This window comes from Panthera uncia, chromosome C2 (genome assembly GCF_023721935.1).
Source record: "Panthera uncia isolate 11264 chromosome C2, Puncia_PCG_1.0, whole genome shotgun sequence".
NCBI classification, from domain to species: Eukaryota; Metazoa; Chordata; class Mammalia; order Carnivora; family Felidae; genus Panthera; species Panthera uncia.
Window position 1 is genome coordinate 73,304,180 of NC_064810.1, and position 26,384 is coordinate 73,330,563.

Genomic DNA, 26,384 nt, shown 5'->3' on the forward strand with positions numbered 1-26,384 from the left:
GAGTACGGATTCTTAAAACTGATACCCTGACCGAGTAAATTTTAGATCTAATTTATTTACAGTTGCTCAGTCTCCCATACAGAGCTTTGTTCACGCTACTACTCTTTGCAAATTCTGACCTGAAAAACAAAGGATTCCTGGTCTAGTTAGAATTTAATTCCTGTACGCTGAATTTCTGAAGCGATCTGTTTAAATTTGAATCATTTGTAATTTTTGAACTACAGACACAACACACAGGGTTTACTGTTGAGAATCCGAATTTTATTTTTTCTTTTAATAACATCTGCATCAACCTAGCTTTCAAGAAAAAAAAAAGGCATGCTTAGAATGAGATAGGCTAAAAAGGAAAAAAAAAAAAAAAAGTATGTAGTCCACGAGAGAAAGAAGTCATGTAACATCTACATGTACTGTGGGGGATGTGGGAGGTCTGGACTCTTATTTGGGGTTTTTAATCATCTATTTATATGTTTAAATTACAAACACTGATCTCAGAGAAATGAAGATTCTCCATCCCCGTTTCTTAAATTTATACAAAGGGATGTGATAAAAGGTCTCACTGAACATCAGCCTTTAGCTTAGAAAAAATCTACACATTATAGCTGAGGGCATTTTTTCCCCATCCATAGCACATACAAATAAACACGGTCCTATTTCTTTGGAAATAGATTTGTAGTTGTAAAGTGGTTATGATTTACAACTACAAAAAAAATAATTACATGGTGTCTGCTTCAATGAGGGGTTACCAGCAAGCAGCACTGGTTAGAGAGAGTTTACCAGTGAGGTCACCTCTACATTCAGCACAGAACACCCGGGGCGGGGGGCGTGGGAGGGTACTCCCTTGCTGTTCCCCTACTAGCCCTAGAGCTGAAAGACACATGAAATGTTCTAGACTCCTCATCCACCAAATAACAATATACACTGCTACCAGCCGATTAAACCTGGATTTACATATCTTATCAAACAGTATAAAACAAATACATACTGAACTCTTGATTTCTGAAATATTTTGCGCTACCCTTCCAACCTTATATATTAAGTGTCATCAGATCTCAAGAGAAATCACAATGCTATGGATGCTAAATAAAAAAAAAAAAAAAAAAAGTAGGGTAGCAAGGGAACTGTTACCAAAACAGAATTCAAAAAAAAAAAAAAAAAACCTCCAAAAAACTGTAAAAAACTGTCCACAATGGGCATTTTTATTAGAATACTAAAGGCTTAACAAAATGGAAGCAAAGAGCAGAGATAAATGAGAAAGACATTTGAAGTCAAAAATGGTATACTTCTTTGCTTTAAAGTCCTTTAGCCAATAAAAAAGTATTTATAACACACACAAAAATGCTGTGAAGGTATTGTAACTGAACTGCAATGAATCCAATTTTATGTTTCTCTTTAAAATAAAAGTTCAGCTAAGAGGGAGATGGTTAACATGCTGTTGAAATAATGCACTCTTATGAAAGAGCCTTTTCCTGCTGCCTCCCTGAACTGCTTGACAGTCTAATAAAACTAGTCAACTGATTATTCTTTATCTTCCCTATCCTGTGTCTCAATCCAACAGCTCTGTCAACAGGTAACCCCCACCCCCCCGCAAAGTTAACCAAAAACCTTGCTCACCTATACCACATCCAAAATGAATGAACTTCAAATGGAGACAGAAAGTACAAAAACATCCATTGAAGCAAACAGGTAAGCTGCTGCTGAGTTAGCTTCCCAGGCAGCTCTCTAAGCTGTCAGGGAAGGCTGAGCTCTCTTCCACTGAATGCACACGGAATTGTTGCAATCCAAATTAACCTATTTGAGGGGTTCTTCTGTTTACGAGTTCTCTTTCACATGATAAATGTGGACTGAATTTTCATAATCAGATAGTTTCTGGATGAAGAACATTTACAGATACAGACAACAAGTTAGCGGGTTACCATCATTTTATATACAATTGATAGCTTTTCACAACACCTGGCATTTTCTCCCCAGAGAAGAAACGGACACTGAGCAGCACCGGCTAATGAATTAGGTGAACGAGTGCCACCACAAATAGTGCCACCACAAATGACACAAGCAGGAGAGCAAGTTTCTTATCGTCAAGGGCTCAACCTAACGGCCATACCACTTGTATTATCTCAATGTGTCACTTCAATACAATAAGATAGGATTTTAATGCCATTTCCACTCTCCGTGCATTCAAAAGGCAACTGATGGTCAAAGTGCCTCTGATACGCATTAAGTATTTTTACCCCATGACTTTATTTCATGTTTAGAAAGGTGGAATAGCAGAAGGAAAAAAGGCAGGACAAAAGACTTTGGAGTTTTCTTTCTTCACATGTATGCGGAGGTGATTATATTATGAGTAGGATTCTGTAAAAATAAACACATTTGATAAATTAAGGTACGGGGAGACAAATGCAAAATTTCTAAATAAACTTTATTACTGCATGATCATAAAAAAATACTGAAGCTTAACTGCCTGTTCGCTAGTTTTATGAAATTTAAAATATCACCTACTATAACAATGTGACAATTTTATTAAACATGTGTGAATTAAAAAATACTGTCATTAGTTTTTTACAGAGAAAATTTAAAAACATATTAAAATTGATTGGTAGAAGGAATCTGTGTTTGGCTGTGCTGGGTATAAATATCTTCAGCAATTATCAGAATGAATTACTTAAAACTATCAGGTTGAAGAACTCAACACATGTTAAAACTATCATTAAGAAACTATTCCTCAGGGGCCCCTGGGTGGCTCAGTCCAACTCTTGGTTTTGGCTCAGGTCACGATCTCAGAGTTAGTGAGTTTGAGCCCTGCATTGGGCTCTGTGCTGACACTGCAGAGCCTGCTTGGGATTCTCTCTTTCCCTCTCTCTCTGCCCTTCCCTTGCTCTCGCTCTCTATCAAAATAAATAAATGAACTTAAAACACACACACACACAAAAACTATTCTTTAAAGTGACTGGTAACTTTATAAAATGGTCAAAATGAAGCAAGGCTACAATTTTGCCACATTTATTCTTTTAAATGGATTTTCAGGGTACAAAATCGTTGATCTTTCCAATATTCAAATAGTTCAAAGGGTTATAAAACCCAAGGGCTAGGAAGGGCTGTGGAGACTAAAGACAAGTAAAGAAAAAAGAAAACTGGGATGGTTTCCTCATAGACACAGATTATCACAACTTAGCTCTTACGACTACCCTGGCCTCCACTTGAGACAGACTCTCTGGCAGGAAAAGGCATGTTCCCAATAGCAACAGTAACACTAGATGTCACACTAACCAGTTCAGGGTAGTGACACTATTATGTAAAACACTGGCTGCCTTTAGGCTTCTTCATTTCATTAAAGAGAGAAATGAAGCTTATATTTTTAATGGGGTTTCTGTGATTTTCATGAATCTTCTTCCCCCCAAAACCACATTTACAAACAGAAATATCAAGTGAACTTTGGTGCTGAAGAGGAGAATCTCCAAATCAAGAACGCTCTCAAAATGTTTATTTCTAACATGAATTACTGATAGGAAGTATGACAAGGAGGAAGGTATCATAACAACTTTATGGTTTTAAAAGGAAATTTTCATACACTGAAGTTGTATAAAACATTTATGAACACAGATACTTGAAAACAATGAATTCTTTTTGGACTGTGTCAAAGATGGTTGATATTTACTCTCTGGATACATTTTTGTGTACATCCATGTATACATCTGTCTTAACTTAGGGGAGAGAGACAAAACCAAGTAATAAAACATTACTGGAAAGCTTTCTAACTTCTTCCTCTCTCACTTATTGCTGGTATGCTGTTCTGAGGGATAGTGGTCTGAGCTGCACTTCCTTTTCTGGCTTGCTTTCTCAAATGTACTGTGCCTCCCTTACAGGAAAACACGTAGTTTGGTCACACGGCCTTTTCTGAAATGAATGCAGCTAGGGAGGGAATGTTTTACTTTAATACTCCTTCCAGTTCTGACTGTGTTGCAGGCTGCCTACAGGGAAAGGCTCACAGATAAAGTGACTAATTAAATATCTTAAAGAAATGATAATGTCTTAATTAGAGCACCTTCCCTTTCTCAGCTTCTTCAATAAAAGCAAAAGACTTACTAATTATAATTCTTCAGCAGTAATTAGCAGTTTACTATGCTACTACGGAAAATCTGTATTTAAATATACAATACTTTATTTGGAACATGCTTACAATGCCAGACTACAGAATTAGATAAGAGTCCACACATTCAGAAGAGTACTCCATTCTAAGGCTATCTGAGTTACTTTAAACAGGAGAAATGGTTTTAAACATGAGAATAAAATCAAGAACAATTATTATTAGTCAAGCCAAATAAAATGTTTTGCAAGTTAACATACACATCATTGTCCACTCAATATGAACAATGAGAAATAAAATAATGAAGGCTACAGTTTGATTATTTACACGCAGAAAACTTATGAGCCACATGCATATTATGAAATATCTTAGCTTTGTTTACTTTTGCTCTGTTCAAAATTAGTTCTAGAGGATATTTTTAGTTCACCCCGAAGGCAATCAAGTATTCAAGAGGAACACTGTACATATGAAATTTAGAATTAATTTCAGAGATTCCTGCCTTTAAAATTATTTAATTACATTAAAATTATTATTCAGGAACAAGCAGGATATAGTCATGTACAATGACAAACTATAATAAGTTAAAAAGTATATGTTTTGCATTTAGTCAGTATGAATGCAGTAAAAAGGCTCTTACTAACTTATTACCATTTATTTCTCCTGATGAAGAGCTTCAATAAAAGCATCAAGTTTTTCTTGAATTTCTCTAACTTTCTCTGTGGAGATAAAAAGATTATTAGATTAATTAAAAGTGAATTTATTTTCAAAGGCATCACAAATCTTTGAAGACAATTATTCAATAAACTGTCTGGGATACTTAAACCATTTTGGAAAAGGGACAAAAATTACCTTAGCATCACGTATCACCTTATATCCAAAAAATGTTCAAATGGATTGTCGTAGTAGCTCTTAACAATTTTTTGGAAAGGGGAGGAATATGGGCTTTGTGACTGACCCCGCTAAGAATGTAATAAGAATTACGGAATGTTACAGAGAAAAATGTACGTATAGACACATACATCATTGCATATAGAATTTTAAGGAGTTCTCAGATTCTCTGGAGTCCAACCAAGGACTCGGTTAGCAATATCTGCAACAGAGGAGAATATAAAATAATGAAACAATTGTTTAAAAAATGTTTATTTCTTTTGAGAGAGAGAGAGAGCGAGCAAGCACGAGTTGGAGGCAGGGCAGAGACAGAAGGAGACAGAAAATCCCAAGCAGGCTTCACACTGTGTGGAACCTGACGTGGGGCTCGATTTCATGACCATGAGATCATGACCTGAATCGAAATCAAGAGTTGGATGCTTAACTGAGCCACCCAGGTGTCCCAATGAAACCATTTTTAAGAATTAAAAAAGAATACAGGAGTGTATCTAACAGGCCTTAGACTGGAAAAAGACTTTCTAGGATAAATGGAGAAAGCTACAAAGGAAAAGATTACTAGTATGATCACATTAAAATGTACACTTTATATGTCAAAATGTCCTAAATTTAAAAGACAAAAGAAATTGTAGAAAATATCTGCAACAAGTATTAAAAGGGCAATAACACTTTAAAAATACATACAAATGTACTTTCCTAGCTATAAATGTATAAAGTTTAAAAACACCACAGTCAGGGGCACCTGGGTGACTCAGATGGTTAAGCTTCTGACTGTGGCTCAGGTCATGATATCACCACCGCTCATTAAGTTCAAGCCCCACGTCGGGCTCTGTGCTGACAGCTCGGAGCCTGGAGCCTGCTTCGGATTCTGTGTCTCCTTCTCTCTCCGCCCCTTCCCCGCTTGTGCTCTCTCAAAAATAAACAGACATTAAAAAATGTATTAAACAACAACAACAAAAACCTCAAAGTCACTGAAGACAGATTTACATTATTTTATTTGATTTTATGTTTTCATGTTTGCAGACTTCCAAATAAAATCTATAACTTCTCTCTGAAATATAAAGATTTCTTTCACAAATACAAACTATTCACACACAGGACATGTCAATCTCCCAATATGCAAAAAATGGAAGTCATGATTTATTCTACTTCATTGCTTATTTAATCATGCAACTCCCATTTTAAAATATAGTTTGTGATGCCCCAGTAGCCTAATGGAGAAGGCACTGGCCTCCTAAAATATAGTTTGTGGTGGGGTACCTGGGTGGCTCAGTCGGTTGAGCATCTGACTTCAGCTCAGGTCATGATCTCACAATTTTTGAGTTTGAGCCCCGCGTCAGGCTCTGTGCTGACAGCTCAGTGCCTGGAGCCTGTTTCAGATTCTGTGTCTCCCTCTCTGTCCCTCCCCTGCTTGTGCGCTCTCTCTCTCTCTCTCTCTCTCTCAAAAATAAATAAACATATATATATATATTTGTCCTTTTAACACAATTTTATATATTAGTGGGAATTACCAATTAAAGTGAAGTGACTGGTTCAAAGCTATTGATCTAGAGGCAAAACTGTAAAGCATTCTGCTTTACATCTATAGAAAAATCATATAAAGTACATTAATATTCAACATTTTATCTTTTATATTTAAAAATAATCTGCAATTGAAGACATAAAGTATTCCTTTCTATCAGTGGGACAGCAGTTTTGATGAGCAGCCAATAAAAGGAAGAATTGTCCTTTTTATGAATTCTCATGAGCATTGCAGGAACTCGACAAAGTCTATCCGGCTGCATATAAAGAACATAATGTCTTCATCTTCATTTCCCAGCAATTTAACACTACTACTTCTTGGTATTAGTCTGAGACTAACACCAAATCTATATAGAAAAAAAAAAAAAAAAGCCATACTGTTTTAATTCAACTATTTACTGAGCAAACATGATAACAGTTATCGCAGAGACAACAATAATTCCTTTTATGTAAAAGTAAACTAGAGAAACCCAACCTATAATTCCAACCTATCTCTTGGAAGTTTAATCTGTATTTTTTGGCAATCTGTACTATTTTTTAAGTCAACAAACCGGTAAACATACTTCCTTTCTCAAAATAAGGCCACATTCTTATTTTTATTTTTATTTTTTTATTTTTATTTATTTATTTAAAAAAAATTTTTTTTTTAACGTTTATTTATTTTTGAGACAGAGAGAGAGCGAGCATGAATGGGGGAGGGTCAGAGAGAGGGAGACACAGAATCTGAAACAGGCTCCAGGCTCTGAGCTGTCAGCACAGAGCCTGACGCGGGGCTCGAACTCACGGACCGCGAGATCATGACCTGAGCCGAAGTCGGACGCTTAACCGACGAGCCACCCAGGCGCCCCATCTTATTTTTAAAACTAATTCATCTTGTTGCTTAGAAAGAGCTTCACCTATTTTCTTCATGAGTATTTAGAGAGCTCTACATAGTGCAGTTCATCAACTGAAGAATTTTTTTAAAAAGGGGACAGTAGGAGAAAAAGAGTTTTCTAAATTGTCTGACAGAATTTTGGAAATGAACAAGGTATTTAAAAAATCATCTGACCTGGGTGGCTCAGTCGGTTAAGCATCCGACTTCGGCTCAGGTCATGATCTCACAGTTGTGGGTTTGCGCCTGAGTCGGGTTCTATGCTTACAGCTCAGGGCCTGGAGCCTGCTTCAGATTCTGTGTCTCCCTTTCTCTCTGCCCCTCCCCCACTCATGCTCACGCTATGTCTCTCTCTCTCTCTCTCAAAAATAAACAAGCATTAAAAAAAATTTAAAAAAAATCATCTGGCTTAAATAGCACAACATATGGAAATCTAAAACAGGTACTTAAAGCCATGGCAGTTCCTCTAACCATCTCACTGAGCTATACTACTTGGGAAAGGTGTACTGCATGAGAAGAATTCTGACTGTTTGCTCCACGACCTGAGTCCAAGCAGGGCCAGCTCTGTCCATCCTTCTGCCCTGTCCATGACCTCCATCCTCAGCTGCACAATCTGGGACTGGGTGGCTCAGTAGCATCACTCAGAAGAGAGAGTTCAGAGCAAGATCTACTTGTATTGACAGACCAAGAGCCACTCTGATGCAGGTGTCTAACTGTGGAGTCTGAATCAAATTCAAATTCTTTTTTTTTAAATTTTTTTTTTTTTCAACGTTTTTTATTTATTTTTGGGACAGAGAGAGACAGAGCATGAACGGGGGAGGGTCAGAGAGAGAGGGAGACACAGAATCGGAAACAGGCTCCAGGCTCCGAGCCATCAGCCCAGAGCCCGACGCGGGGCTCGAACTCACGGACCGCGAGATCGCGACCTGGCTGAAGTCGGACGCTTAACCGACTGCGCCACCCAGGCGCCCCAAATTCAAATTCTTATAAAATTAGAGATAAGCGATATGTTTTTTTCTAAATAAAAGTTAAAAGACTGTCTGATTAATAAGAAGACCACAGAATAAAATTGCCAAATTTTCCTTTTAAAAAGCTGTTTTTACAAAATATTTTCAACTAGAGTATCAGGGCACCGTGCCAACATACTCTGAAATGTCAAAAATGACACAAAGGGCATTTAAGTAAGTTACTAGGAGGTAACGGGGAGAGAGGAGAAGAGAGGAGAAGAGAGGAGAAGAGAGGAGAAGAGAGGAGAGGGTGGAGGTGAATGTGAAAAGAAAAAAGAAGGGGCACCTGGGTGGCTCACTCGGTTGAGCGTCTGACTCTAACTGTCGTTCATGACCTGATCTCAAGCTTGTGAGACAGAGCCCTGCGTCAGGCTCTGTGCTGGGTGTGAAGCTTGCTTAAGACTCTCTCTGTCCTTCTCCCTCTGCCCCTCCCCTGCTCCCATGCTCGCTCGCTCTCTCTCTCTCTGTCTCTCAAAGAAACAAAACAAAAAAACAAAAAACAAAAAACAAAAAAAAGAAAAGAAAAAATAACTGTGATAAATGTACTCTTTTTACACTAAATTTAAAAATCCATTTCTTTGTTCCTTCATTTTATACAATGTACTTAATGCAGTGATATGGGGACACAGATGCTATCTTGCCTTTGAGAAGAATTCCTTGATCACTTCCTACCTACCTCATGCTGAGTCTATGAAGTATCTACTATGTTTGAGGTGATTTTAAATCCCACATTTCATTTGGTCTTCATACAGCCCTGAAGGTGTCCCTGCAGAAGACAAGGACCTGAAGCCTGCAGAGTTAGCTTTGTGCACGTTTCTCTGATTTGGAAACATACTAGATCCACTACCAGATACAGACTCTAAATGGTAACAAAACAAATGCTATTATTTGAAGGGTATTTGTTGTGAGCTTTACCTTTTACCTGAGATAAGACATACTGTGGTAAAAATGAGGGAATGGAATAGTTACCAAGCACCTTCCTAAGTAGTTCTGTGCCTAGGAATAACTAAGAAAAGTATAATAAATATTATTACCTAAATATATTTGAAAAAACCCTTGGAAAACAATACAAACGTATGAAACTGGACAAAAAAAGTTCAGCATCTCCAATGTCTACAACAATGTCTGACTCACTACACATGCTCAACAAATACCTGATAAACGATAAATGAAATTCCCAAAAATATGGTACAGAAAACAAAGGCTGCAGGTTATCAAGAAAAAAAAAAAATCACTCAACAGACTTCCTGGGTGTTATACCAGTGACCAAGAGGGCAGAAGCCAGGAGCACAAGGTGTGGAGCCAGCCTGGGAACAGAAGGCAGGGTACATACACATTGACAATGAAGATCTAGGAAAGCTGGTGGGTCACTCGAACCACACAAGCAACACGGGACAGAGAATACTCAGGTCTCACAATACAGTAAGTGGAAAGAGAAATTTCAATTTAATTATTTCACCTTATTCAGAAGACCAAAATATGCTGACTGCACACATACACACACAGAGAGAGCTTTAGAAAGTATATTGCTTTCATTCTTTGCAAAGGAGCTATATTACAGATAATAAACACCATTATTTCCCATATTTGAATTCCTTCATTTCAAATTCTGATAAAAGTCTTCAGCACTTCCTATATACTAACTATGCCATCCGGCTGCACACAGAAAACAAGACTTATTCATAAAAATCAAAGTTGAATGTCAGCAACTAAAACTTTCTACTTTCTGATCCTTCCAAACACTAATGTCCCAGTGTTAAAGTGTTTTCAAGTCCCAAAATCTTACTGTACTTAACTATTTTGCCATTAGAAACTACTTGCCCACAGAAATGTGCATACAGGTTAGCAAAGGGTAATTATAAAGCAAACTCCTTTTTCTATTAAACATTTGCCTTAAATATTTATAGTTGGAGAACTCTTATAAAATTTCAGATTAACCTGATAAATTAAACCAACTCAGGAAGGGATGAACAAATTCCTATTTCTGTTTGAACTGCTATTTCTGCTCTGAAATAGGCAATTCTACTTGTAGTGAATACTGAGTCTACTTGCCATTTATCCAATGTTTACTTAAAAGATGAACTATTTCAGACATCAATTCATTGTGCTTCTTGATTGAGTCATGAATATTCCCATAATCCCCACCTCATAAACCGCCCCTCTCAGTGAATGAAGGTCCTTCTCTTTTTTCTTCAGATGACTTGGCATCCATTCATGTTTTGGGTCTCTTTATCTCCACATGAAATGATAGTGCTACTCTCAATTTCTTTTTGAATCTTCTGATACTTGCTCTAAAAGTCTCAAATATAGACTAATCTGTAATTAGGTTTTGAATACACTGTGAATACCAAGAGGCCAAACCTGGGAGAAGGTTCACTTCAGTGGTTAATAACAGTTTAGAATAGGAACAAAGAATCACACACAAAACACTACCACATGCACTGAAATAAATCTTTTACAACTTTTGATGTTTTTAAAGAAAGCATGAAAAACAAACTGCAAACTAATGCAGTGTACCTTAAGCAAACCACACATCCACAGATCACAATGTACCTTAACAGAACTGTTTTATAACAAGCTGTATACACATTTAGAGTGAAACTTGAGGACACCTTGGAGGTGAGGTTTTGCTGTAAAAAAGTATTCACTAAAGGACTGAAAATTTTAAAAAGTTCTTAACATGTAATATATGTTGCTCATCAAAAGGCTTGCCTTTTATTAGACAATCCTACTGTAAGTGCTCTTTAGGAGTTCCGTATTTAAAGGGATTATCTAGAGTACAAGGAAACAAGGGAAGAAAACAAACAGAAAGGGTGAACCAGAGACAAGCTTTAAGATTCTCAAAGATACGTTAAATCTTAAGATTTAAGATAGTCAAAATCTTAGATTTAGCACAAGAAAAAATGTGCACCTTTTATAGTCGAGAGGAAGAAGCAAAGCGACAATCCAAGGTGTGTAGCCAAATCTAACACTTTTTTTTTGTTGTTGTTGTTAGCATTTATTTATTGTTGAGAGACAGAGAGAGACAGAGCATGAGCATGGGAAGGGCAGAGAAAGGGGGAGACACAGAATCCCAAGCAGGCTCCAGGCTCTGAGCTGTTAGCACAGAGCCCGATGCGGGGTTCAAACTCACGAACCGCGAGATCATAACCTGAGCCAAAGTCTGATGCTTAACCCACTGAGCCACCCAGGAGCCCCTAACACTTCTCTTCTGAATCTTGGTCCTGTAGTTTTTTTCCCCCTACAAAGAGCCTTTTTTCTTTTTTTTTCCTGAGCTATGATTATTTTTAAACCGACTCATTAACAAGGATGAACAGAATTACTTCTGCTCGTTACAGAAAAAGGAGACTCCTATGTTCCGGAAAGCTGTCTGAGACTGCTATGGTAATTTCAAAGCTGGGTGGGGTCACTGACTTCTAGGGGTCTGCTGAAGGTGGTAGCAGAGTCCTCTGGGTTATTTTGTTTCAAAAGTTCAAATGGAACTCTTTTGCCAGAATTACATCTACTCTGCAACAATTATTATTTAGGTTGATTAGGAGATAGGATTGTAACTCTATGTTCCTAATGAAAACGAATGTAAGTATATTACTATAGGCAGATCTTCTAAAACAGAGTACACAATAACAAAAGGAGTGTTTGATGACAACAAATGTTAGAAATCCCTACACCCTAATAATCAATGGGGTAGTAATTTTATATGGATTTTATAAAGATGAGAACATAACGAGTTAAAAGCTATATGATAACGTGGTCAGGAGAACCAGGCTTCTAGACCCATCTGTCCCTTTAACTTCATGACCACAGTCATGTCACAGCCCTGGTCTCTTTATCTATAAAATGAGGGAACCTGTCCAGAATTCAAAGCCCAAAATGCTTTACATTAGGACTGAAATGTACTATACTAACCGATCATATGTTTTAACTACATCTTTTTAAACTTAATTGTCTTGTTTACTCCTTAGTATTTTTTTATTTGATGGTAAGCTCCTAGTAAAAATTCAATCGCAAATGACAATATTATTCTCACACGACTACATAATTCATTTTAGAAAGATCAGGATTATACTGGTTTTTTTTCCCCCAGGAATCAATGTGGGACTGCTTGCATGAATTATCTACATACAAAAAAGTCCATCATTTAAAATCACTGAGTCTAGCACAGAACTCACTAAGCAATAGATGTCCATGAACTCATTGTTCACTCACTCACTGTTGAGTAATCTACTCACCTGATACATAATTCAAACATTAAAGATGACATTTTTAAAAAATTTATTTTAAAAAATTTGCTATAATCAGACCCACCTTCACCCCCCCCACCACCAAATAATATGATTTAGAAAGAGCTGCCTTAAGAAAGTCTGTGAGATAAATTACAGCTTAAGTCTGATGAATATATAAATAGCTCAAAGTGACTTGTGGATAAATTCAGCTTTCTCTCTACCTCTCTCTTTTTAACTCCTAACTGCAAGCATTTCTACCAGGCTCTTTTGGAGGATATAATCAAAACCTCTTAAAATACTTTCTTGATATATTAAAATTCTCCAAAGACTTCAGTATGAACGAACATAGAGCAGCTTACATTTAGGCCTCGACCCTGACTAAGCCTTTCACTTTTATAAGTAGATGGCAATCGTAATTTCATCTCACATCTCAGCTAACTATTAATGCTTATAGATCTGCCCTTAATTGAGCAGCTCCATTCCAGGTGTGTGTCAGTGTCAGTGAGCGTGAAACCTTGAACTCTCTGTTACCTGATATTAAAAGGCTCAGAGCTGCAAGAGGAAATAATATTTATGGAAGACTGTATGGGGGACACTAGATATTAGATACTATGCTAGATACTATGTACGTCCATCTTTAGATAAGCCAAATAGCTATGTATCTGGACTGTGTCATTTTGGTTTCACCTAGAACTGCTTACGTGATTAGCCTACAATGAGGAACATTATAGTAAAAAGCTCCATGAAATTAATGATCATATGTAGTCATCTGGTTTACTGTATCATATAATTCAGTGTTCCTTCCGTGAGCAGAGATGAACTTTTTCTCAGGTGTGTGTACCAGGAACACCTATGCTTCAACGAAGCAACTGCTTTGTCTGACAGCCACCATAAATCCCATAATCAACTCTGCTTTCCGTTTTGCTTCAGCTGTCTAGGAAGCTCAGGGCTACATTTGCAGGTTACCTGCAAAATGGAAGAACCCCTGAACCAAGTATTTTGAGGGGGATACCAATCTTATCCCACGTTTCACATTATTTCAAATTGCCTTAACCTTCTCTTTCCTTCATTCAACTTTCCAATTAAGCATTTTTACATTTTGCACAGGATAGATCTTTGCAAGCTGCCTCAAATCCTTTTTGGAATAGGCGGGGAATTAATAAATAAGCTAACACACTAGTTCGCAGAAGATGTACCACTAGAGAGCTGATTCATAAATATACCATAATACTTGAAAAGTGGTCTTCTTATGCTAGTAATGCTTTTAAGATCAGGAATTTAAAATATTTGAGGGGGGGGGACAATATTTGTCCCATTAACCTTCTATAGGTGATTTCTGCATAGGAGAAAAAAAATTTTATTTCTGCTTAATGCTTAGAAAATCCAATGATATAAATATGTATACTTAAAGCATTTCTTTTCCTCAATGGAAGAAAAATAATAAATTTTTATGGGATTCATGATTGTCTTTTTAATGTAAAAGTTAGATTCTACCATAAGATTAATAATCATCTCCCATGAATTTTTATTCTGTATCCAGTATATAAAATGTGCCTTATTAATTATATCTATTAACTCAAATTATGGTAAAAAAAATCTTTAAAAGTTATTTTATATGTTAACTCATTAATGATACATTGCTTTATTCCCCCCCCCCCAAAAGTTTAAATAAATACACTATTTCAAAATGAATGCATTCCTTCTGTCTCCATAGAAAAATCTAAACATAAAAAAAAATTTAAATATGATTCAGGTAATTAGTTGAGATGATTAAAAAAGCCTAGCCTAATGACCAGTAAAATTTTTGGTCCCAATCAATTAAGAAGGGTTTAAAATAATCCATCATTTTTTTTCTTTTCTATTTTCTTCTTATACTTAAAAGTGTATCTTACTCTGAATTTTGTTAGGTGGAAAGTAGAAACATTTTAAAAAAAGGAAAACCACCCAGGCAGCCCTTAAAGAGACAGGACATCATTTATCACCTGCAAAGACAGATTTATAAGAAGAGGGCCCCTTCTGTTCCTTTAAGACTGCAAAACAGATGGGAAGTGAATGGACAGTCAATGGGACAAGAAAACACATGGGAGGTGCTGCTGTATGTATGTTCCCAGCGTAAGAAAGAGGTCAAGATTGTAACTGCATGACTGGGTCCTGGAAAGGGTCTTTCTTCAAGCTGTTACAAAGACAAACGCTGTTCCTCATCCTGCTGTCAAACTGTTATAAATATTGGTTTGTCAAAAGACCTTCAGTGCTGAAGCTTTAAAAGGAGGCGTAACAGATGAATGAATCATGAGAATGATTCTTAAACAGTCAGCTCATTAATGTAATTTTTAAAGTAAAAGAAAGAATATGAGAACAGAGACTGTAATTCTGATTTATGAACCAAACCAAAAGTATATGAAAAAATATGGAACTAAAAATTGCAGGTTTTAATAAAGTTATGAATTAAGCGAGATGAAAAACAAAAATGAAATACAATTGTATCTGTTAACTATAATGCTGCATCAGGACAACAGATGATTATTAAACCCGTCACAAGGAGAGCTAGCGGGCATTCATGTTTTGTCAGGGTGATTCCCTAAGTTTTCAGTTACTTCTACTACAACCCTGCAGAAAAGTATCACTGCTGATGCTGGGTCCAGAAGTCAGAATAAGGCTCAGAGAAATGAAAAGAACTCCAGAATTAGTTTTACATATTCATTGATTTAGAAAATCACCTTTAAATTTTGTCACAATTTCTTATTTTCTACAGAAAGGGAAAATCACAACATTGAAAAAGCAGTAAGAGTACACAGATTTATAAACCTGTATATATTTATCTGAAGAATGAAACCATTACATATGTCTTTAGGAGAAAAATTCAATGTTCTAGATTCTTAATGATTAGTTTAGGAGAACAGATTTAAAAACTAGCACAGTGAAAATAATATAAAAAAAGGAAGCCAAATTATATTACCTCAGTTATCTGTAGTCACCCACAAACACAAACCCAAAGACTAAAGACGAACAGAAGCCCAAAACAAATCTAAAAAGATACTATCTCTAACACATGTTGTTAGCCCCAGCTTTGCTATAAATATTTATGTGACTGGCTAAATCACTTCCCTTAATGAACATTAATTTCCCCATCTGAACAATGTGGGATAATACCTTATAAGCCTCATATGCCTTTACAAGGTAAACATGGACAGACATAACACGTTCTGTAAAGTGCAAAGCTCTATACAAATGTTAAGAGACAGTTGTATGGCTCCAAGCAGGATTTGGATACCAAAGTACCAAATGCTGCAATTACATAAGAGGCTCGCCTGGCTGATTGCTTTCTCTTAACTGTCAGCAATCTTGGAAAAACCAAATTCGGTAGAAATGAGAAAAGATTACAAAGTTAAGAAAGTGAACGGTTGAGAGTGGAGGTAGCAGGCAAACATTTGAAGGTTTTTCTGGATAAGTGAATCAAGATCAAACGTAGGTAGACTGCAGGGCGTCTAGGCGGCTCAGTCAGTTAAGAATCAGACTCTTGATTTCAGCTCAAGTCATGATCTCACAGTTCATGAGTTCGAGCCCTGCAATGGGCTCTTGGGCTGACAGTGTGGAGCCTGCCTGAGATTCTCTCTCTCTTTCTCTCTCTGCCCCTCCCCTGCTCGTGCTTGCTCTCAAAAATAAACATTAAAAAAAAAAAAGGTAGGTAGACTGTATGGAAGAATCAATCCAATAGTTTTAAGGTGGGGATGACTGGAGCGTCTTTTGAAGGAAGGACAGACATAATGCAGACATAAGCACACATGGGAAGTGCCAGAGTCCTGGATACAGGTGGGGATTAACTTTCAAAGAAGAGTGATTTTCTGAATATGTTCTGCTATAATACAGCCCTTGGAATCCACGGCCTACTTAAAGTAACTAGTACCACAGGTTTTATTTTTACTAATGCTGCTTATACTTCTCAGTGAACCTTTCTGAAATAAGTTAATATGAAGAAAAAGAGGAGAAATTGAGTTTGCTCTGATAAATGAGAGACCAGAAGCAGGAGTGATGGCAATAAGGGGAAGATTGGCGGTGTTAAGTAGAAGCCAACCTGAGATCTCATGAAAAATGTGTTCCAGAAACGTGCAGAAACTATGTCCCTAAGACTACGTTAAAGATTTTGTTAGAGGGGCGCCTGGGTGGCTCAGCTGGTTAAGCTTCTGACTTCAGCTCAGGTCATGATCTCATGGTTGGTGAGTGTGGGCCCATATCAAGCTCAAACACAGAGCCTGCTTGGGATTCTCTTTGGGTCCCTCTCTCTCTGCCCCTCCACTGTGTGTGCTCTCTCAAATTAAATACATAAACTTTAACAATCTGTTAGAATACAATGTTACAGTGGTCATCTCTCGATAGTGGCAATGGTTTTAAAATTTTTGCCATCTGTATTTTCTAATTTTCCACAATGCATATATATACGTACCAGCTCTGTCACAGTTAAGAAGGGCTGAAACAGACACCTGAAATCCTGGTAGTACTTGGTAAAGACAGGCAGTCTGTACCTATGACTCAGAGAATGAAGTGTTGCCTCAAGGAGACTAAACAGGCAAGGTTTTTAAAAAAGACTTGAATTCCTTCAGCCAGGAAACAGATCTAACTGAAGTGAATGAAACCCAGCAAACTCCTTTCTACAATGCAAAATACTAGGAAAAGTACTTTGCACAAACTTGAGTTGCACAAACTTGAAAACTTCACCAGTTCAAAGAGGATTTCAATTCATTTACACATGACAGATCCACAGTGGGCATGTACTGGAAATCCGAAGAATTCACAGTGAATCTCAAATGCTAAGGGATGACCCCATGAGGAGCAATTACTATCTAGTCCCATGAAGTGTTTCTTGGCATCGCAATCACCAAGAGATTATTTGGGAAAGTATTCGGTCACTTAGCTTTGTCGTTTCTATGAATATGATAAAATTAAGAATATGAAATTTCTAAGGCAATTTTGCATTATGCTTATTCCTATGCTTATTCTAAGCAACAGTTTAGGAATGTATAAAATAGTAAAAACTTAAAATTCCTTTTGCCTTTAGCTCCCCTCTCCCAACTACCCTGAGACCCCTACTTCATAAAGTAGCACACTTCATTCAGTTTAGCGCACACCAATTCGCCCAGTTTTTTTAAAAAAATATTTATTCAAATCTTGCTTAATTTTATTTTTTTTTAACATACTGTTCACAGGTCAGTAGATTGTTTTGTGATTAGATTTAGTTTTCAATGACTAGATTTCATTTATTTCCATCTTAGAAATGGAGAGAATACATAAAACATAATTCAAAAACAAAACACACCAAAATTTAATCCCGACTTTAAAGATGTTACTTCATTCTAGACTCTCAGTAAGGAAGTGGTAAGAAATACTAGCTAGGAAAAAAAGCCTAACTTCTAGATGAAAATGTGTACATTGGCTTTTTTATACATAAGAATATACACATAAACATATATCACAAAATGTAAATAAAACCTACTTCAAAATGATCAACTCAATTCAATCATTACTGAAGAGACCTTTCTTATCTTTGTTCTTATTTCTAATCAGTTAAAATGTGAGTTTAAGGCAAAAAGAATATACTTGCTAATAAAGCACTGAATACCAGTAGCCTATATAAGATTACAGAGAAGTAAATGTCATTTTAATCTTGTACCAACTGATCAATATTCTTCAATGCTCTCTTTAAAAGATAGAGTTAGGCCATGAAAAATGTGCTTGATTCTAAATGCCCCATTTTGAGTCTGGATTTTCTCATCAATAACCTGGAAAGCGCACCACTCAGGCTCATCATGTGGAATTCTGTGTGTAAATAACTACTTCTTTAACACAGAGGACTCTCCCTGAGGATTACTTTATTCTTTGTGCTGTGTCGTCTCTCTCCTTCTCTGGCTACAACACAAAGCAGGGTCTACTTGACCTACGCAGACTCAAGGTAAAAATAATCTTTCACCACCTTCCTTAGTTTGTCAATTTCACCTTACTATGAAAAATATTACTTCACAAGCTCGCAAAATTCAAAATTTAATTGCTTTTACCCTGCACAGATACCTTAAAGACCTCAAACGCTGATAACATAAAACAGAAAGTTACCTTATTCTGTATGAAAATGAGAGCTGTTTCAACCTTTCCATTTTTTAAATATACTCATTTCCACTAAAAACCATTCCAAAAAGTACGCGAATATTAAAGAGAACAAAAATATTCATTTAAGTTAGAACTTAAAAATGCCTAACAAACAAAACAATTATGAAAGTGTCTTAGTGAACTGCATGGACTGGCAATTAGGAAATCACTGGTGACTTAGAAAGAAGTGCTTTCACTAGGGGTGAAAGCCTTATCACAAGACGTCAGCAAGGGAGTGGGTGGGTACAGGGGTGAACGCAGGGGTGGGTACAGGGGCGAATGCAGCAGAGGATGCAAGCTGCTCTACAAGAGAAATGAGAGGGTAGCTTTCTGGGTGACAGAGTGGAAGAAAGGTTCCTTATCATGAGAAGACTTAGCTTCCTTCTCCCTCTTTTTTAAGTCAGGAAGAGGGGGCTACTGAAGAAACCGTATGGAAAGGTCATGATTAAACAGTCACTGAACATGTACAATATATACCATACAAGGTATGGTGAATTTATGAAAGAACCAAATCACTTGAGCAGAACTGATTGGTCAAAAGAGACTCAAAATTTTTTCTTTCTTAACTGGTTATTTTGGTTGATTTACACTTGCCTACCATGGGAAGTCTGCCTTCTGCTCAATTAAACAACACTGGCAGTACCTCGGTAAGGTTTTTAATCTCTGGAGGAAGGTAAATAAGTAGGGAGGAGGAAAAATACTGGTCGAGCAAATGATAATGGTCTGAAAGAAGGCACCATGAGAGACATAAGAAAGAGACAAAGGGAAAAGACTGCTTAGAAATGTGCTAGATGCAAGGAGAGACGAGACAAAGAGTACTGAGGTCTTGCAATTATTGGCCAAAGAAATGCAGTTGCAGTGGTTAGATGTAAGTGAAACTACGGGGTCCTTATACTTCATGTTTTCCCTCCCGGGCGCTTCATCCTATTTTCTGTGACTGTGCCTTTAAAAATAAAAACCAAACCCTCTTTGGGCCTATGGACTCAGAATTCTACAATTCAATGCCACTCGTTTCTCTTCAATGCCCTTTAAGATTCATTTTCTTTGGTTGTATCGACAGACACAAAATGACTATGCTACTACAGATATAGTTCAAATAACCTAACAAATTTTCAACAGTCATACAGTTTCTAAGACTCCACTAAAAGAAGATATATGTCAATTTTATCCCAATTAATAAAACGACCAGTTTTACTGCTGTGAACAGAAAGAACCCTCTAGAGTACAGATCTGGGGGCAGGAGGGTGGATGGTGGTGGAGCAGAGAAAAATCCCCTATGGAGACGTGTTAAAATTTGCATGCCAGAGACCTAACTCTGGAAAAATAGTTTTAAAAAAATTTTTTTTTTCAACGTTTTTTATTTATTTTTGGGACAGAGAGAGACAGAGCATGAACAGGGGAGGGGCAGAGAGAGAGGGAGACACAGAATCTGAAACAGGCTCCAGGCTCCAAGCCATCAGCCCAGAGCCTGACGCGGGGCTCGAACTCACAGACCGCGAGATCGTGACCTGGCTGAAGTCAGACGCTTAACCGACTGCGCCACCCAGGCGCCCCGAAAAATAGTTTTAGATGGGAGTTCCCTTTTTCATAATTTTAAGTTCTGGATTCTGAGTATAACAATCATGTTCTAGGATAATTTTCAGCCTCACACTACTTCGTGGCCACTATTGTCATCCATAATGGCCTTCAAGGATATGGCAGGTGTGGGAGAAGTCCAGGAATGTGGAGTAACCAAAGGAAATTAAATTGGAGAGTATCTTGACATTCTTCCTTTCTAAATAAAGAACAACAAAATCATTCTGAGGGTTCCATCTAGATATGTTCTGACTATTTCTTATTCAAGTTTTATCATGGCATAAAGATATTTCTTAACTACTCTATAAATCAGAATTCTGTTTTAGAGCTAGTAAAAAAAATCTTAAAAAACATTTTAATTGTAGTTGGGACACATGTTACATTAGTTTCAGGTGTACAACATAGTGACTTGACATACCTATATGTTACACCACGCTCACCATCCGTCACCGCACAATGCTATTACAGTACCACTGACTCCATTCCCCATGCCATACCAATAAAGGTATGGATTTATTTATTTAAATCCTTTTTGGATTTAAGCAGCTATGGTGCATTTCTCTTCCGGTTTTAGCTTTTAAAATGGCAGCACTCGTTCATTCTGCTCTCACGCCCTTTTTATCACCACATTTCAAAAATACACTAGTGTATTAATAAGGAACAAAGTTTTCCTTATAAAAATGATGTGTTAGTGAGTATCTGGTAGCTTGGGGAAAAAGAAAATGTCCATCTAAGGTTTTAGAGTCAAAACTGAATCTTATGCACACTAAGAGACAAAGCTTGCAACTCTGCTCCTTTCTAATTATCAAGAGAAAGCACAGGATGGATTATAAGAGGAGACTGGGAGAGTGAAGAGACACAAAGACAAGCCCCACCAGCATTGTACACTCGCAAGAGAAACAAACTTTAAGTTTTAAGAAACAATTGCTGGCTGTCTGGGAGATGCCCAGGCATCAAACAATAAAGAACAGTAGAAAGAGGCGAGAGGCGAGCCCGCTGCTGACTCCTGCTCCCTAATCCCCCGGCTCCAGTGAAAGGCCAGCTGTTGCCACCTCGTGTAGGGAGTCAGCAGGGCAAATCAACTGCAGGAGAAAAAAAGCTGCGGATATTGGAAAATTCTAATTTACTAGGCTCTCTAATGTTTTTAACATTAAGGGCATCAAACTATATCATTAAAATGAGCCTGTGCAATGGCAGCCCAAGTAAAGGAGTTTATCACTGTTTTCACTTTCATTAGTAAATGAGGTGTAATGAAGTTACTCAAGATTGTACTGAAGCACATCTTCAACTCATATAAAGTACAAAAAGTAGGAAGCAATACACCGAAATTTATTATTACACATTTCAATGCTCCCAGACCAGCTCAAAAACCCCTCAACTTAGAGAACAGCCATTCTGCTCAAATATAGATTCTCTGTTACAAGAGGATCTTAAGACTCTAAGCATGAACACATCACACTGAAAACCTGTGCCTGAATTTTGGGCAACTTACAAACTACTTAATTCATAACGGTGGAATTTGACAGAATAAACTTCGAGACATGTTCACAAGACATATAAAGAAAATTAACCCTTTCAATGTGGTCAGTGGCTTGGTTTACTTTAGTAAACACTTTAGTGTCCCCTTACCCAGATGTTCCAATTCTATCAAAGTTTTCATGTCCTTTCAAAGTTTAAATATTAAATCACTACTACCTATGTCTTTCTGACCCACTCTGCAAAGGATACTGCTAACTATAACCTTCCAAATGTAAAGGACTATATTTTATGTAATTATATTTTTCTATGGCTTGAGTTTTTTTTCCTCAAATTAGTTCAGCACAGTAGCTAAAAGACCTGGACTCAAATCTTTGCTTTCCCACTTACTACACATGTGTCTCTAGGCTTCCATATCCTTATCTATAAAATAAGACAAATGACTATACCTATGAGAATGCATATAAGGCACACAGCCTAATCCCGGCACAGCGAAAGTATTCAAATATTAGCTCACATTCATAAACAGTTTCTGATATAAACAGGTTCTGATATAAAAATGAAAAGAAATGTATTGTAAAGTCAGAAGGGAAAGACCGTAGATCTTAGAGCGATCGAAATGATTTGTAATGCCCCTTTAATTCCTGGGTATCAAGGGTTCTTTGATTATGTGCACAGAGAATGAAAAGTAATTCAGGCTTTAGTGAACAAGATTTTAAAAAGAAAACTAAGCTCTAAATCCCAAGCAATTGATAGGAAGGTCCAAAACTCACACTACCCTAGTTAACAGTTGGTACAACATTCATATAACAAACGATGAAAGAATTTCCATGCTGTTTTGGTGAAATGCACTTCAGCAACATTACAGCAATTGTTACCGGTGCCCAGATACTCCATTTCCAGGGTGGGATGAACAACTTCCAAAATGTCTGTGAGACGCTAGCACTATCACTTGTTTTATATGGTGACAATCATAAAAGATTTCACAAATCATAAAACAGCTCATTATAGAAAGAAAAACTTGGAACTGAGCTATACTATTCTAATCCTCCCCTCTTCAAAGAAGGCATTTTAAAACTGCAGTCTGTTTCAATAAGTAGATTGAACATATTATTAACCCAAATAGATTTTATCTAAGTTGACACTATATTTAAATATCTATAAAAAATCCTTTGAAATAAAATCTGCTATATAAAATCAAAAGAATTTCATGAAGGTTGTAGTGGGCATATTTCAACGCTAAACAGTTCTAAGTGTAATCTGATGCTGTAAATAAGGAATTTAGGTGGAAAGATGAGTCATGTCTTTTATCAAACTGTCCAGGAAGTAACTCAGCCTTTTGACATATTCAGAGATCACATTTTAAAAATTCTAATTTTCTCTAAATTATTTTCATATGACCATGATATATTTATATAAACAAATCCAGTTATAAAAACAACTTTTTACCCTTTTTATGTAAAAATCATCTCAGACTCAGAGAAAAGCTGTAAGGATACTACATAGAACATATTTTTTCTGAATAATTTACTGTCATTACATCCCATATACCCTAAATACTGTATTATTGTGTATTAGCTACAAATAAAGATATTTTCCTAAATAATCCCAATTTAATCAAGATTTAAAAATTAACGCTGATGTATTACTACCATGTAACCTTCAGATCTCATTCAAGTTTTGCCAACCGTCCCATTAATGTCCTCTAGAGCAACAAGGTCAGGTTCAGGATCACACATTGCATTTTGTTTCCATGCTCTTTCGACCTGGAATAGTTCCTCACGATTTCCTTGTTTCTCATGATCTTGATACATTTGAAGATTACAGGCCAATTATTATATAGACTGTGCCTCAATCTGGGTTTGTCTGATAGACCTTTATGATTGGATTTAAGTTATACATCTTTGGCACAAATATCCAAGGAGTGACACTGGGTTTTTCCCACTGCATTCTGGAAGGCTGCACACAGTTCTGATTTGGTGGTAACTGATAATAATAACTCTGACGGCTTGATTAAGGTGGTTGTTGCCAGCCTTCACCACTGTACAGTTACTTTTTCCTCTTTTAATTATTCTGTGTGGAGATACTTTGTGTGCTTATATGAACACCACATTCCTTATCACTGGTTTTACTGATATAATTAATTTTATTCATTTGCTTACACAATCATCAATTTATGGAATCCTGTTTTATTAAATGGGTCACAGTCTGTACCTGTGATTATTTATTTTGATGCCCGAATTGTCCTAGTTGTGGCCAGCGGGAGCCTTTTCAAGCTGGCTTCTCTGCCTTGTTGCCATGTTCCCATCTCCCTTCACGTACTTTCTTACTTTCTCATCTTAGGAAGCTCCAGGTTCATCCTAACGTTTTCTTGCTCCAGCTGTGGATTCCACTACATCTCCAAAGAGCCCTGGTTCCTACGTACGACTTCTTTTCTACAGACAAGAAGGGGTGGGCTCTTCTTTCATTTCTTTGGTCTTTCTAACTCAGGACAATCAGTTGATGAATTTCCAAAGGAAAGTGGTGAAATGATTTAGAACTGAGCACATTTATTTAATAAGACTGGCAAAAAATACGATGCATCAAACTTTCCTGAGCCTCCACAATACTCTGCCCCTGTACTGATTTGAAACTGTAGTAAAAACTCTTTTGGCTGCTTCCCTTTCTCTGAATTCTGTTAACTATATATTCTACTTGAATATGCTGTACTAAAAATTTTGATCCAAGTAATACAGTAGTTACTGTCCAAACTTTGAAAGTTTTCTGGCTGAAAGGATCCCTGACCATATTCCCAAGTGTTACATTAAAGATAAACAGTATGGGAAAGGTACTCCCAAGATTCTTCTCCAACTAATAGACAAAGTCATGGCTCATCTCCTTCAGTGTGAATGATGAAGCCGAGTCACTGGTGAAACACTTGCTTCCAAGGCCATTATTTGGTACATTAACACGACTATAATTTTATATGTACAAAAGTAGTAAATCACTTCAAGGGAGTCATATGAGTACTTTCTCAGGAAAACCAGCAGGATAATCTAAGACTTGGCTTGACAGTGCACAAATCTGTGTTAGCAATACACTTTCTTCAAGTAATCAAACTGGGACTGGAACGTAATGGGGTTATATAAGGCTCTATTACAAAACATGAGAAAAGACCCACTGTTTTTAATCACTCACAATTATATATGCTGGTAAAATACAGTGAAGTATTTCACTGTCTGATAACCATGTCCAGGGGGATACAAAAGAAATATATTTGCACACCTTGCAACACTGACACACCTCTTCCTGTAACAGCACTAACGTGGCATAAAATTGTGAAGCAGGGACTTGCAAGGGGTTTTTGAACTAATTCTCCTCAAAACCCTCCTAGCAATATAGTAACTATTGGAGTGATTTTTACAAACAAAGAGGCTAAGGCTCTGACAGATATCCTGCCTGAGATAATACAGCTAGTGAAGGGCAGTTCACATTCCAACACAGATCTATAAGCTAGCACAAACTGAATTATTCTGACAACATGGCATGAAAAGAACTAAAAGAAAAGGAACAGAAAGTGGAAATGAGAGCTAAAATGAGATACGTTTCGAATACAAGATTATTTAAAGGCAGAAAGGAGAGAAAAGAGAGCAAACGACGTGCTGAGGTCACAGAGAAAGGGACGAGACAGTGGTGGAGTGCATGTGGCTGAGTCGCAGGGTATTAAACAGGAAAACCACTGGCTTCTCTCAGATACTCTGGGGTACTATAGTGACATAAATTCACTTTAGAAACAGTTTTCAAATTTGAAGAATTTCTTCCTATTTAGTATCTGCTTTCTCTTAGATATCAGAAAACTCCTAAGACAGTAAATTTAAGCACACCTTGAAAGGAAAAATACTTTGTTTCATGAAATTACATAAGGGAAACTTGTAACGAAGTAAGCTCAGACAGAAGCACCAACCTCAGTATTTTTATGTTTATTTAACATAACTCTTTCACGGATTTCCTTGGGTTCTCAAGGATCTAAGTAAATCTCAATATGTAATCCAAGTACCTGAAAACTAGGACTGCACTAGCATTCAGGAAAGAACCAAATATCCCCCACAAACTAAGTGATAAAGTGATCAGTAAGGCCAAGCTAGGATGGAGGTGTGGGAGCGGTGGTGAGAGGGGAAAGCCCTGTGGGCCTAGTGGAGGTGTTAGAACCTGAGCCGGGCAAAGAGGGTGTTCACATGGGGGTACCAGTGGCCTGGCCCGGTAGTGAGGAGAGTATCTGTGGAGGAGGGCAGTCCAGTCTGGTGCAGGGTACCGGAGCACACATAGGATGAAGAGGGCGTCCTCTAAGAAAAGCAGGACCTGGCTTCTGGTGAGGAGGGTGTCCTTGGGCAGGGGAAGACGTGGGAAGGATAAAGGGGGACATGCCTGGCACACGATGCCAGTGCATGAGCTCAGTAAAAAGGACTCTGTGAAGGGGAACGTGGCATGGGGTATCAGAGCCTGGATGAGGTAAAATGGGTGTCAACACAGGGTGAGGTGCTGTGGTGGTGGCCTGGAGTTGGGTGATCAGAGCCTGAGCTGGGTGAGAAGGATGCCTGTGCAATGAAGGGGACGGTGACAAGTTTCGTTAC

General features: G+C 37.3%; 1 protein-coding gene across 4 annotated transcripts in view; it reads right to left on the minus strand.

Moving 5' to 3' along the window:
- Window positions 1-239: 239 nt before the first annotated feature.
- The window catches only part of OPA1 (OPA1 mitochondrial dynamin like GTPase), an 88,005-nt gene continuing 61,860 nt past the window's right edge, over window positions 240-26,384 (minus strand). For all 4 annotated transcript variants that reach the window (XM_049628400.1, XM_049628398.1, XM_049628401.1 and 1 more), the window contains 2 exons: window positions 4,730-4,797; window positions 240-2,349 (listed from right to left, as the gene is read on the minus strand). In XM_049628400.1, coding sequence (XP_049484357.1) covers window positions 4,733-4,797 — 65 coding nt within the window. In that variant the 3' untranslated portion in view covers window positions 240-2,349; window positions 4,730-4,732. The remainder of the gene's footprint in view (window positions 2,350-4,729; window positions 4,798-26,384) is intronic.